Raw genomic sequence first — 15,269 nt, 5'->3', positions numbered from 1 at the left:
TAATTTTTGAGCAGCTTATAATGGAGGACTCAAACTTAGGTGTAATCTTTGCCAAGGGGATGATGCTGTAATGGAAGGTTGGTTGTGATTTCCCTAGGAAAATCATATAAAGGCATGTGGCACACTAAGTTACACAAAGGTAAGTTACATAAAGTCTGGATCTAAATTTTGGACAAGCGGAAATGTTATTTACATCCACTGAGCATAAGGGTTAAGACTGATCCCATTATATTGGTGCAGCAAGTGAGCAGAGTAAACCAACCGTCCTCCTTTGTGCCCTCTGAGATACCATAAAGCAGCTCACACTGACCGTATGAGCAGGCAAACATGCAGCTCCTGCCATTCACTTGATATGCAGTGACCTGCTTGCCTTTCAGCAGCTTTTGTGATTTGGAGCCCTTAAATGTCAAGATCTTTCTTTTGAGGCACTGGTAAAATCTCAGGTCCAGAAACCTGACAGATTCTGTCTTCCATTGCTGCAAAGACCAACCAGCTGTGTTAGAGCTGCCAAAAGGTACCTTTCTGAAGACGATGCTTTCAGTTTCTCAGAGGTTCATTTCCTACCTGCTTGGCTGTATCCAGTAGTGTGATCTTGGTGGCAGAAAAAAAGGCAAAGATGAGATACAAACCCCCAAGTGGAAAAATTGAAGTGGGATTGAGGAGTGCTAACTGGAGAATATGCAGAGTTTATTAGGGTGAATTGGGCCAGGCATCTTGGCGATTCTTCTCTCCTCAACCCTGAGGGGAACCTGACTTTTTGTATCATCTGCTATTTACATGCACTTGTTTTTCCACTCAGTCCTGTTCCTGCTTTCTGGACTCTTCCATGTGGTGTGTGTGTTGTAGGCTTTTTGTTTCTTTTGTATGAGTTGACTGAAAAGGCTTGTTCTCCATTTCCTTCTCTGACCTGCGATCAGTATCAGTATGATTCACGTGCTGCTGCATGAGCTTGTCAGGAACAAGTGAAAGGATAAAGTGCAGCAGTAACTGCAACAGCAACAAAAACAACCAACCAACCCAAAATACATATTGTCATCTGAAACCTGCAAAATATTTTTGGCATGGAGGTAAAACAAAAACTTTGAGTTTTGTTTTGTTTTCTTTCTCTTTCCATTGCCACAGTAAGTGGCTGCAAAAGACTTCATTGGGAATGTAACAACAGGATACTTCCTGTAACTTTAAAACATTAAAACATTTACTTTGATCTAAACTATTGAGACTGACTGTACAACCCAAGTTTTGTAGCAAAATTACATAGCACTTGTGAAAAGCATTGAATAGTGATTTATCTAATAAGATTTGTATTAAAACATTTGTAGTAGATCATCAGAATTAACACCTATTCTCCTAAAATGGAAAAGATGTGACACTGCTTTTTTAAGTAACATTTTTGAACACCAGGTAGTTTTGCTAGACACTGCTTCCTCCACTTAAAGTCCTTGTATTTAGAAGCAAATCAGCAGCCTCTGTGCCCTTCCTGCGGTACCATCTCTTTGGTAACTGTCTACAGTCAGCACTTGTGTGTCTTTTGTCTAACACAGATCGTTTTGCAGGTCACAAATACAAAGCTTTTCTGTTAGTGAGTACTCTTGCCGTGTATTCTTTCAGTAGAAGCAGCATTGGCTTAGATAACTGGAAAGTCATGCAGCAGGCAGAAATCTGTACTTACTCCAGCATCAGCTGTTCTTTCTTGGGTTTTGTTCTAATTTGCCCATTACAAACAAGGTGAGACACAACTACAGTACTGGGGTTGCGCCCTTTTATCTGTAGTAATACCATGCAGATTCCCTTTTGCATCTTCCATTTCACCGCTCTGTTGGGGAGGGGAATTTCCATGGCATGTTCCAGGAGGTTTCTTTAAGCCGTGCACATTAAATACAAAGGAATTCCCTGTTTTATTCTCCTGATAAGTGCAGATCGCAGCAAGCTGAGAGAGCGATGGGTTGCCACAGCAGTGTTGTCAGTGGGAGCTGTACAGAACTGACAGCAAATATTACTTATTTATGTTTAGAAAATGCTCAGTATACTTCAGAAGGTGAAGTTGCCCTGAGTGTTCAGGAAAGCAGGGCAGGCCAGAGCGATTGTTTCTCCCTGTAGTTCGAGGGTTGCTATCACATTCCTTTTGCCTTCCCTGTTCTTAGCACTTGGCTTCTGCTCCCTGATGGGGAGAGCTCTTCCTATCACTTTCAGAAATTACAATCTATTTTGCCAACACTTGTAAAAAGAGATCAAGAGATCTTGCTGCAGCGGTTGAGGAGATAACTATACTTTTGTTCGTTGAAGATAGCTTGTAGGTAGGAGGAGCTCAGGTCAGGCGTGCAGGGAAAACCAGCATCTGCTAAGGCTGACTGGGCATCAGGGATTCAGCTTTGCTCACCAGAGTGCTCTTGAGGTGCACTTTGCTGCCCTAACTCGAGCAGCCTTGAAACGTGCCAGCTGGATTCCTGACAAGGTTCAACTGTTGAAATAATGACGAATTTGGCACATGTGGGTACAACTTACCAGTGCAGACTTCATTGCATTTATGTACTCACAATAGCAGGAGAGATGACAAACATAGGTTGGTGTAAAGAAACTAGATTTTGGTTCAAACTGTGAGCTAAACCTTTTGATAAAGCTTGTAAGTTCTACTGGTACATACTGTTCATGGAGTCAGGAAGTGGTGGGGTATTTAGGATTTGTTTTCCAATGTTACTGCTTTCATCAGTAATCCACTATCACAGTTTTGATAAATATACACGAAGAGTCAGGGATCTCGCAAATAAACAGTGAAACCAATTTAAACTCTGAAGCTTACCAAATAAACATTGAAGTATTCCCTTTAGGATCTGGGAATCTTGAATTATGCATGTACTGTAGTTTGCAGTAAGATAAAAGAACTTGAGGTGGGGGAGGGTGAGAAACTTGAAAATCCTTAAGGAATAATTTGCATAAATTGGGTGGAGAGAGTAAACAGCACAAGGGGAGAAAAGTTATTTTCAGGAAGACCTCATAGAATGAGATAAAACAAATTTAAAAGGATCAGGTGGAGCTGAAACAGAGCTGAAGTGCTTTAAACTTGCATTAGCACCACCATTGCCTTTAAAGCAAATCCCAGGGAACTCTCTACTGCCCTGGATAAAAATCCCAAATTCTTAAGGGAGGGTTAAAAGAGGAAAAAAGCCAGGGAGGCAGTGGAGCGTGTGTCTTACTGCATGCAGGACCTCTGAACGGCATAAGCAGATTTGAATCTAACAGTATTTTCTTCTATCTTACAGTTACAGGACCGCACACAATTTAGTGACCGAGACTTAGCTACCCTAAAGAAATACTGGGACAATGGCATGACCAGCCTGGGCTCAGTCTGCAGAGAGAAAATTGAAGCTGTGGCCGCAGAATTAAATGTTGACTGTGAAATAGTGCGGGTAAGAAATCCAGAGTCTTCCCTTATCTTTCCAGAAGCAAAAATAGGACAGATGAAAGCCTTTAAAAATTTCATGAGGAAGCTTGAAATAGATTTCACGTATTACATAATGTATGACCATGTTGGGAAGTGCTCTCTTGCTCTTTCTGCAGTCTATATATAGAAGAAAGCCCTCAGGTAAGAGTCCTATTGATCAGCAGCAGAAGTAGCACTACGAGCTTTTGACATTCTCTTCAGACTTGAGTAAGATTTTAAGTAAATGTGTTACACTTTTTAGGGATAGCCTAAAAGACTGAAAGGTGCCATTTATATTGTTAAGATACAAAAAAAAGCCTTTCTAAAGACAGAGGGAAAAATATTTCTCATTAATACTTATAGGGGAAAAATCATAGCAAATATGTGAAAGAAAATGCTCAAAAATCGTTAAAAATATTTTAGAAGACTGCCTTGATGCCAGCTTGATGTGATAGAGAGCAGAGGGTGCTGCCAGGAATTCTGGGTCACTTCAGTTTGATAGTCTGTAAAGGTATTGTTGAGGAAGCTTTAGAAAGTACAGGCTAAGTGTAGGTAACCTGATTTCTGAGAACCACTCCACATCATCTCTTCCAGAGGTTGGGAAGTTAGGTACAGCATCAGTTGTTGCCACTGTAATGCCACTCACCAGACATGCATCTGTGTGCGACTCATTTGCTCAGTGTTTCCATTCTTCAGAAAGCAGTCAGACTCTCTTTGCAGTCAGCACAAAACCATGATTAGAGTCAGTCTTTCCCTCATAACAGGCATGACAATTGTGGCTGTCCTTTGAGTCTTCATCCTGTTTTTCCACCTTTCCTAAAATTCTGACATTGCTACAGAAGCAGAACCAGGAGCCCTTATTTGAAACTCTGCTTTTGTGGAGATCTCTCTTAGTGTTGGTATATCAAAGCGGTACCAAAGCTGCTTTCAGTACTGAACACTAACCTGGTTATTTACTTGCTTGTTTTCCTGAGCACATGTGAACTATAAAAAGTTAAATGGTACTTTTGGAGGCTGAAAAGAATTACTCTTTTCGCTGTAGAGAAGAAACCTGCTTCATATTTTCCAGGCTCTTCAGTTTGCTTTCTGAAAGGTGAAGCTGTTTCCACTGACAGTATCTCTAAATGGACTCCTGGATAAGAAATACTTTATTTACAGAACAGTAAGACTGATACCCATGTTTCACCTCCCTTACTTTGTTCCCTTAAGAACATCCTTGTTGGCACACAGGATGACAGTACCAAGTTCTGTGCACGCTTTTCAATGCATCTGCTTGAAATGCTTTTGTCTTCAGGTCAGAGGCTGTCATCGACTCCCTAAGACTCTCTGGCTTAAAACCGTATCAGAACACACACAACACACGAGTGAACAAAAAGAATTCTTCATAGTAACTGGTGGTGTTCCCAGTATCTGCCCTGCCTCTGGCTCCTCTATATGGCAGACTCGAGAATTGTAGCAAGAATTAGGTGGAGGTTGCATCATGCTGCACTAATTCTTTTGTTTGTAAGGGCTGAATTAATGCTATAGGACATGTGTGATGTTCAGTGCTTCCTCTTGACCTTTCTCTAAGGCACATTGTGCACATTCCCAGGTGTAGGACAGGTATTTTCATCATACGCTCTAGAGGATCTGCCCTAATTTTGTTTCGATATCTGTGTAGGCACATTGTATTGTTCCTCTCTCCTTAACCTGCCAACCTGCATTGTCTTCAGTAGGAAACACTGATGCCTGGAGGTTAGGGTGCAGCACAGTCTCTTTTTTCCTGAGGAGTCCGGGCACAGCAATGTGTCAGTTCTAAGTCATGAGTGAATCACAGCATCTCTACCCTATGACATGCTCAGCCAAGAAGAGTTGAACTGAGGGATGCTTTTGGAAGAAGCTATTTTCAATACTTGTACTTTGTTGCCTTTGTATTTCACTGTACCTTGAATTCCAGGTAGTGTGCAACTAGCAACTGTTTCTCTTTTTGTGGTGTAAAAACATTAATCGTAGCATATGTAAAGCAGTGCAAAGTGTATATATTTAAAACGAAGTAAATATATATATGATAAATAATATGTACAACAAAATCTATAGTATATAAATAACATAATCTTATATAAATAGAAAGATTTATATCACCTGTTTTCATTCAGTTATATACATGTCCCCATTTATCCCTTTTAATATTTTTTAGAATGAATTTTTCCAGATAACTCTTACTTTTCCAGAGGTGCAAATGATGATCCTTATGACCCATACTGGTCTGAAAGATCTCCAGGACAAAGAAAGTGTTGAATCTCTTTTCCAGTACAAGGAAAGATAATGTTTGCCACTACGCATAGTTGCACTGGATTTGATCTTTCAAGGTTCAACAGGGCATTTTATTCCTTGGGTTTTGTACTTCTAGTAGGAGAGTGAACTTTCAAAGTGTCTACTGGTTATACAAATGTCTTTCATGTGTTCCCAAGACACCAAAAGAGGGAAATAAAAAGAATTACGTCACGTTTAAATACGTGAACTCTGGCCAATAGCTTATTAAACTCGATGTATTTCTTTTGGTTACGTTATAATTACTGCTGATTACATTTGTTTGGGTTGTGCTTTCTTTTGCCTTTTTTTCTGTAGCTACTCATTTTTGTTTATATTTTTCTTGACTAATTTTATTCATTCATACCAAAATAGCATCTGAAAGCAGAATAGCCTTCTTGGCAGCAAGACATTAGATATTTGAGAAGGAGAGATGACAGCTATCAAACTCCTCAGAAATATATAGAACATCAAGCTTTCATACATAAGAGGTCAAAAGCTACACATAAGCACCCACCGCAGGCTAAAGACACCTCCTCCTCTTTGCCAGCAGCTCATCAGATAAAAGCTGATTATGGAAGGTAGTGCTTCAGTCAGAGTTCATCAGCAAAAGCAAGTAGTTGCAGCAGAAAAGCCACTCATTCTTCACACTTGCCTAATGACTCTTCCTGATGGGGTCTCTAGGCCTAGTCTGGATCCACCGTATGTTGGGAGAGACATTGGAAGAGCAGCTCAGAATCTCCCGTCTTTATTTTTCAGTTAAGTGGAGTTTCTGAAGGCTCCAAACTAGTATCTTTCTAGCACGTTGACACCCTAACCTCAATATCTGGAGAGCTGTAATCATGCCTTTGAAGTGGCTCCCTGCCAGTCCACTTACAAGCTTGGGGGCAGCCGTATGCTGACTCCTTCTGCTGGACTCCAGCCTTTCTTCCCGCACTCTTGCTGGTCATCTGTTCAGTCGAAGATGCAGATGTTGCTGCTGATTTCATTGCTGGCTACCCTAAGTAGGCTTAATGAGTCTGATCACATGTAATTTACAGATGATGTTTGACGTTTTTAAGGAGGTAATATTTTAGGGATATAGTTAGAATTATTAAGCTGGTTTCCTACATAGAAATACTAGTCTGCTTTTACACTCATCATTGTACTGCTCCACAATATTCACTGTTAAATGCAGCATACGGGGTATGGAACCTTATTGCTTTCATTTCCCATTTTAATTTGAGATACCATAAAAATATGTTTGTCTTCTATGACATATTCAGTATGTTGAATGAGAGTTCTTCTGCTTTGAAAGGTATTCTTAAAGATCTGCCTTTCCCAAGTGCCTCAGTTTTTTGCTGAATCTTTTAGTAAAAAAGAAGCAGATTCACTTTTAAGTTTTACAGTTGTTTGCACTATTTATTACCTCATTATTATTCTCAGAATCGTAAGATCATGAGAGAATTTAAAGAATGTCAACGCACTGTTTGGGAAAAAGAGACATAGGTGTGGAAGGGGCCACTTGTGTGTGGGTTTTAGTTCTTTTTTTTTCCCCCAAACTGCATAGAATGTACAAAAATATCTAGGTAGCTCTCTGTGCTCCTGTTTTGCATTCTTCAAAGAGGAAAATTAGGAACCTGGGAAGGCCAGGATCACCCAACAAAAATGATTTGCCAGAAATAGTGTTACGCATGCCGTATTTTAGCTAGTGAAAGAGATTCAGCTTAAAAAAAACCCATTTTTTTTCCAGGTTGGCACAGCATGAAACTGTCTTTAGTGTTTGGTAATTCTTAATTTTTCTGTTTGATAATCAAGATATTATAAGCAAAAGGTTTTTACTAAACTTTTTCATGGTGTGTATCAGAACTCTAGTTAATGGGGAAGAGGAGCAATGCACGTATTTCTGAAATAAGACCAGAGTAATGTTTAGTGTATCTTTAAAGAGAAATTCCTGTACTGTTTTAATGTGTTTGGTAAACTCTGTTGGAACATAGGGTTTATGGAAAGGATGTGCATTTTGCCATGCCCTGATTGTGTGTTTTCAAAACCAGAAACTGTCCATGCTTTCTAGAGGTGCATTTGATCTTTAACAATACACAAATTCCAGCACTAAGCATGATTCAGAACCTAGGAACAACTATGCTGTGGTTGTCCGTTGTGCATCTGTCTTCATCACAGTAATCAAACACACTCTGTGTGGTGACAGCTGACATGGCCAAACTCCACCATTCTCCATGCCAGGCCAGTGCTTGAACAGGTCCTGGAGCGATCAGAATGGGTCCCCCTAGTGCCATCAGCACTGTTCTTGTGGTTTAAATGGTGTAGAAGGGGGAGAAAAGCCAGGTCAGGATGACTGGAATTTAGTAGTTGGCAAAGAATTGATTCCTGGCTTTGGGAAGGATTTTTGGATGCCAGGGGAGAAGTGACTTGGAACAAAGTATCTGGGGTGCAAGTGCTGTTAAGCAGAATTGAAATTAGATGAGAAGTCAAAAGCCTGAGTAATGGAAGGGAAGGAGTTAAGAGGTGACGAGTTGCAGGCAGTTTTTTACTACATCATGTGAAACTCAAAAATTATTCAAGACTCTATTTTAGACTTGCCTTTATCAGGGAAATCACATTAACAGTTAAACAGATCCACGTGGAGAATTTTGAACGTGAGTTTTGGTTTGGTGTTTTGCTTTTTGTTGCAGTTTTTCTTTTTTTGAAACTCAGTTTTACTTAAAGCCTCCAAACCCATCCCATCATGAATCAGTTTCCAGATTTCTTGATCCTGGACCTATTTCATCTCTCACTACTATTTATAAGTATGCTCTTATATACCTTACTGCAAGCAGTGTTGCTTAAAGACTTGTTTTCCAGCCAAAGAGGACTGAAGAATAATATTGCTGTGAACTTAATTCTGCTAAGTTATGTTCTGTCAGCAAAGTGGAGTGATGTAGGGCTATCACCTTGGATGATTTCTTCTGTGCTGTAGGAAATCCTAGAAGGGGTGGACCATTTGGGTCATTGGATGCTTTGGTCCCCTTACGGAAGTTGCAAAGTGGGAGAACCTTAGGTTAAAATTAATGAATAATTTAAGTGGAGAGAGACCTTACAAGGTCACTAATGCTACTCTTTATTCAGAGCAGGATTGACATCAGAGTTGAGTCAGCAGTTCAGTTCTCAACATGTTGTCCAGTAAAATATTGAGTACCTCCAAGGCTGGAGGTGCCAGGATTCCGATGGACAAACTGTTCCAGTGTCTCACTGTAAAGCTTTATGTTTTATTTTTCCTTAATTCCAATCAGAGCTTCCCTTGCTGTGTTGTTTCTTTTCCTTTTGCTGTGCACCTCCCCTTCTTCCTTGTATTGGAGGTCTGAACCTGGACACAGTGTTCCAGGAAGTAGCCTCATGAGGATCAGATACCGGCAAATAGTCACCTCCTTTGAATTGCTGGCTACAGTTTTGTAGTTTAGATGTGCTGATTTCACTTGGATATGGGCCTGTTGTTTTTGTTATAGTTTCTGATATCATTCATGTTTATTTCTCTTACAAGACTTGGATTGGGAATCGAAGACGGAAATATCGTTTAATGGGGATTGAGGTCCCACCCCCTAGAGGAGGTCCTGCTGATTTCTCTGATCAATCTGAATTTGTTTCTAAATCAGCACTTAATCCAGGAGAGGAAACTGCTACTGAAGTGGGGGATGATAATGATAGGAATGATGAAGTATCAATCTGCTTATCTGAAGGAAGCTCACAAGGTATTTGAAAATGCAGTTACTACTGTGCATATATTTTTAATGTTGTGCAGTGTGCATGCTTTGGATTCTGTGTTGTACGCATTCAAAAATGTCTCGAGTGTCTAACAGTCACAAGTTACCTGCCTTGGCTATATTGAAGGTACTGTTTGGTCTCTTCTATATGAATTCTGTTGCGTTTGCTATCACAAAGCTTGCAGAAACCTTTTATAAGACCTCTGTTTCTGCCAAATTCATGGGAAGTTAAATGACAAGTTCACAATTTGCTGCTACAGCTGACAGATGAACAGAGAGTGTAAATGTATGCAATTCACCTTCCTAGGAAGCCAGGTTTTAAAAAATGCTCTCTGTTAGTGGGCCGGTTCTACACAGCCAGCTTGAACATGCATTCTTGTGAGCCTGAATTGCACCAGCCATTCTCGTCTAAACAAGCACTAATGCCTGTAAACCTGCTTGCTTTGGGCTGACCAGAGCTATGTACTTAGTTTTCCTGATATTAAACTCACACTGATGAGAGGCATTCAGAAGATACATGAGCTCAGAGCTGCTCTTGAACTAAAAGCTTCACAGTATGTCAGAGCAGAGCAGAACTGACACCATTAAGCTGTCTGCCGTGCATGTATGGTCTCTGCCAAGCAAATACAAACCAGCAGAAAAGATCAAAGTCAGTAGCAGGGGACTACTCAGAAAGCCTTACAACTGCACATATGGGGGCTCTCTGTGTTCTCAGTAAATTGCATGATCTTGAGTGATAAGTGTCTCAAACTTAATTCCCTTTTACTCCACCTCCCAGAACCACATGACCACATTAAATGGATCTCTCCCTTTCCCTTTTGTACATGAGCACTCTGGACCTCCTAGGGCAGATGAGTTCCCGCTCGACACATGCACTAGCTTCACAAGCGCAACTAATTGCTCCCAGTGCTTCTGATTAGAAGAGATCAATAAAGCCTTTGCTCTCTAAACTAAAAGAAAGTCTGATCTAGTGCATGCTATTGCAGCTTAATATGCCAGAGTTGATCTTGTCACTTTGTCAGAACAATTTAAAGGAAAGAACTAGAAAAACGGGAGAACTGCTGGGAATGAATTTGTGATAGCTTTGTCATATTCTACTCTAAAGAGAATAAGATGATTAAGAAATGGGTCAAGTGATTGAAAGCCAAATGAGATGCAGAATCTAAGAGTCCTTGATTTGCCTGAGGTGTGGAAGGAACTGATTTAGTCAGATCTACTTGAAAGGTAATGGTGACAGGGGAAGAGTCTGTATTCTCTATAGCTTAACGTGAGGAATAACACCCCATTTATCACAGAATCATAGAATAGTCAGGGTTTGAAAGCACCTTAAGATTATCCAGTTCCAACCCCCCTGCCATGAGCAGGGACACCCCACACTAAACCATGGCACCCAAGGCCTCATCCAACCTGGCCTTGAACACCGCCAAGGATGGAGCATTCACAACCTCCCTGGGCAACCCATTCCAGTGCCTCACCACCCTCTCAGTAAAGAATTTCTTCCTTAGATCCAATCTAAACTTCCCCTGTTTAAGTTTGAACCCGTTACCCCTTGTCCTGTCACTACAGTCCCTGATGAAGAGTCCCTCCCCAGCATCCTTACAGGCCCCCTTCAGATACTGGAAGGCTGCTCTGAGGTCTCCACGCAGCCTTCTCTTCTCCAGGCTGAACAGCCCCAACTTTCTCAGCCTGTCTTCAAACAAGGCTTTCATAAAACAAGGTAAGGCTGTAAGGCTGTGAGTAGATTCTTAGAGCCACAGCTTAAGGAAGTGCAAGGAAACTATAGGATTTCCACAGTATCCAGGAATCCCACTTTCATTCCTTTATTCTACCACAAAAACTATTTCTATTCATTTCTCCAATTCAAAGGTGTAGGTTTCACTGCTGCAGCTCTGCTTATTTTGAACTTTCTGGAAGATAGTTCTACTGGGAATCGTGTGTACTGTTCAGTCACAGGTCTGTGATTGTTTTCGTGGTTGGGAACTGTAACTTTTGGTCCCAATTTCCTAAAGAAAAAGAAAAAAAAAACACAACAAAAAAACCACTCTCAAAGACAGGAAAAAGATATTTTTAGTCATGTAATTAGAGTGAAAGTGTTGCTGGTGCTTGCTTTTAAACTGTAGCGTGTAAATATAAAAACAAGAAGCAGTACTCTGATGCGAAATGCAGCATTAAAGTTCTCATAATGCCTTACCTTTTAAATGTATGTTAATTGAATTCATACTTTGTGTAAATGAACATGGCTCTGTGGAAGCCACTAATAGCTGTGCCAGTTTATATTAGCTGAGGATGAATATTTAGAGAGTTGAAAGTGCTGTAGGGAGTTGCTTCATTCAGCTGTTGGATCCAAGTGGTGGCTGTCAGGGTTACTGAGTGGCTGGTGCTTTAGAATGTTTCAGACCCCTTCAGTGACCTTCACTCTTCCAAGTGGAATGATAGCATTGTATATTGCTCTGTGCCTACAGCTCTCCCATTTGAACCCATTTGCTTTTGCTGCTAGCAGAAATCTTCCTCTGAAATTGTGACCAGTGACAGATTAAATTTATTTGCAACAACTTCAGATGAGGTTTGCTCAGTTTTGAGATATTTAGCTGGCAGAAAACTTATTTAAAACAATTAACTGTCTGTGTTAATGGTCTGGCCTGAATACTCTCCTGTCTTTGCAAGTGTTGGTAATCTCCAGATAAATCCTGTTACCCTTGTGTTCGTGTAGAAGTGATACACCCCTGCATCATAATCTGCCCTCTTTTAGTAACCCATCTGAACACTTGCTGCCACTTCACTCACCATGCCTCTTTTCCTCTCTAGATGTGATAGCTGGACTGTTTGACCCTTCTTATGCAAGCTCTGCCCTTTGTAGACCTGTCTAACTTTACTAGCACTTGGAATGAGTTTATTTCCAATTCCTTACTGTTAATGACATAATTTAAGATTTTGTCACAGCTGTCTTATCTCTGTTTTATTTCCTAATTTGCTGTTTTATCACCCATTTTCTTCTTAACATTATATCAATGTGGAGAATTAAAGTAAATCTGAGAAACATACTAAATCATAGAGATGAATAGGCTTATCTTTGTTCACTTTGGCCATAGTTAGGGCTAATAGAATCATCTAGTTCTTGTGGTTGAAATCTAAGGATAAGATTTGCTCTGTTTTCAGGTGTGTTCTTTGCGTATACATAAGATAGCAGAATAGATTCACCAGGAATAAGTATTTGCCATCTAAGAGTCAAATAATCTCTTTGATCAGGCTAATAAGTGTCTGCAAGGAGAAGGTGGGATTCTGTTGTGTATCCTATGATTTCAGGGCATGCAGGAATTTTCGTGTAGTAATTAAGGAAAAAAAAAGTTGTGTGCACCTCTGATGTGGAATTCTTCATCACTTCTATTTTCCAACCTGAATCTAAAAATAGGAAGAGTTTGGTACATTGCAAGAGAGTAACTTACAGTTTTCCTATTGCTTCAGATAGCAATTGGCCTTACGTTGCCCTGAAATACTTGTGATATTTTGTCTTGTCTAATAAGACAATATTTTTTATTAATAGATAGATGCTTCTGTGTCTAATGTGACAGATGTGACATTTATTTAGTGGTAAATTATTGAAGGAACAAATTATTGTTCCTTCAGCATGAAACTTGAATGAAATCTGAAAAAAACCTAATTTATTTCTGCAGAAGAGACAAATGAAGCTCTTCAGAATGAAGAAATAGGTCACAAAGATGATGACCAGAATCCCATATCTACTGATAATGTGGTATGTACACCTTTCCTTTTCCACTTATGTGACGTCCTTAATTGCCAGTGTTGAGGTGGTTGTCCAACACTAGTGTTTTTCACTAGGTGAAAGCTTCAATTCAGTGTACTAAGAGTTGTCCTAACTGGTAGAGCACTAAAAGAAACTGTACTAAAGGTACTAAAACACAGAGCTATGCATGTACAGTATAAATGGAATTACATGGCTTTCTCTGTATTATAACAACCTGATGTTCTTTTTTCTGGAATGTGAAGCACAATGCTTGGGTAGTGCTTCTTAAATCCCCAGTGCAGTAGAACAGGAAGAATAAAATCCCCAGAATAATAATGGACAATGGTTGGTGGTAGCTTTAAGAAAGTTGGGTACCGCTAGTGCTTCTCTCCATAGCTAACCTCAAATACATGAGATCAGACTGGGGTGGGTATGTACTCTTCATTCCCATACCCTTGACAAGGCATTATTTAGCTGTTTCTTTTTTTCTCACTTGCATTCACATTGAGTCACACAGTTGTTCTTGCTGTTTTTAATTGACTGCAGCAAGACAAGGAAGGAAAGACAGAGGGAGGAGTCATGGCAAATAATGCAATATGTCCCCTTTGTTTAGCCTGCCTTCTCTCAAATTAGAAGAAAGGAGAGGAGGAAGAGGAGAGAAGACCCTGAGTGGTAGGGTAATTTTTATCTTAAAAGTTATCTGCAGAATGAACAGGTTCCAGTTCCCAGTTGTACCCTTCTTGCAGTCAGAGGTTAAAAGAACTCAGAGGCTCAGAACATGACAAGAAAATTTGTATTACGTTAATCACACGAGCCTGAAATGGGAAAGTGAACAGGAGATTCCCCTCCCTCTGTATATAGGGAGAGGAGAGAAAATTTCCTTTCTTTTGTTAATATATGATCATCTTTTGTGTAAACTGAAATGCTATGGCTGTATTTTCTTTGGTTGCCTGAATAGAAACAGCTGCCTTTTTCCTTTCTGTTTACCTTAATGGCCTGCTGTGACCTTAGATATAATCATTCTGAGTTTCAGTCTGATGCATTCACCGTGGAGATGCAGAATGTAAAATGACAAAAGTAAAAGGTTTGCAAAGATGATGTCCTAGAGACTGAGCTAGCCAGTTGTCTGAACTCCAGCGTTGTATCATTGGAAATGAACGGGGGAAATAGGAGAAGCTTTTCCATACTGTGTTCTGAAAACACTGTAACAAATTTTTTTTCAATCTCTGCAGCTAAAATTGGACTAACATACATTGGACTTGCATGAGAGAGACAGTTTTCTTATTTGAAATTCTAATCTGTTCTTTCCCCTGCTATCTTACAATGTATAATTATAAGAAAGATCGTGTGAATGTTTGGCATTTATTTAGACACTCTTTCCTCAAGCTGAGTCTGAAAACACAAATATTTGAGTCACAGTGTTACTCAGGGTATGATATAGCAGCAGATCTTTGTGACATTAAGCCTTTGAAACGTTATCGCTTCAGCTGGGTTGTCAGACACTGAAGCACACAAAATGTGGTTTACCCTCCCTGTCTTCAACACAAGCTTGAGAGCTTAGTGGGTACTACTAGTGAGAGAATGCTAATCTGTCTTGGAGGATTCTCCTTGGTGATTAGAGGAAAGTTATGATGCCTGGTCTGCAGGCTGATAAAACACACACACATGCTGCAGGGAAGAAACCTCCTCTAAAATAACACCTCAAGAGCTAACCATGAAGTGTGATGCGTCAGTGCGCACCCTTGCCTGCATTGTCTTGTGTACTAAAAACACAGTAAAATTGCTTTGACTTATTATATGAAGTCTCATAAATAGTTACAACAGCCAGAACAATGAAAAATGGTTAAAAAAAACCAAACCCTTCTTAGACTACTGCTGCTTCCCTCTCCAAAATATGGAGAATTTTTTTGGGGTGCAGTGGGGCTATTTTGGGATACAGGGTGTATTTTGGGGCTCAATGTGGCTATTTTCTGCTCCTGACCTCCCCTTTTGCCCCCCCCCCCCCCCAGGCCTCCTCCATGCATCGCTGAGGGGGGTGACCCTGTCTTCAGGTGCCCCCACTGCCCCCCCTCTAGCAGCAGCC

At 40.3% G+C, this 15,269-nt stretch overlaps 1 protein-coding gene across 1 annotated transcript in view; it reads left to right on the top strand.

Moving 5' to 3' along the window:
• The window catches only part of HDX (highly divergent homeobox), a gene marked incomplete at its 5' end in the record, with an annotated part of 35,174 nt that overhangs the window by 15,411 nt on the left and 4,494 nt on the right, over nt 1–15,269 (top strand). The window contains 3 exons of the mRNA XM_080624852.1: nt 3,258–3,404; nt 9,225–9,432; nt 13,116–13,195. Of these exons, the coding sequence (XP_080480978.1) occupies nt 3,258–3,404; nt 9,225–9,432; nt 13,116–13,195 (435 nt within the window). The remainder of the gene's footprint in view (nt 1–3,257; nt 3,405–9,224; nt 9,433–13,115; nt 13,196–15,269) is intronic.

The sequence above is a fragment of the Psittacula echo genome, assembly GCF_963264785.1.
Source record: "Psittacula echo genome assembly, chromosome: 8".
Classification (NCBI taxonomy): domain Eukaryota; kingdom Metazoa; phylum Chordata; class Aves; order Psittaciformes; family Psittacidae; genus Psittacula; species Psittacula echo.
Note: the sequence above shows the minus strand (reverse complement) of the source record. Positions and strands in the feature narration are given on the sequence as shown.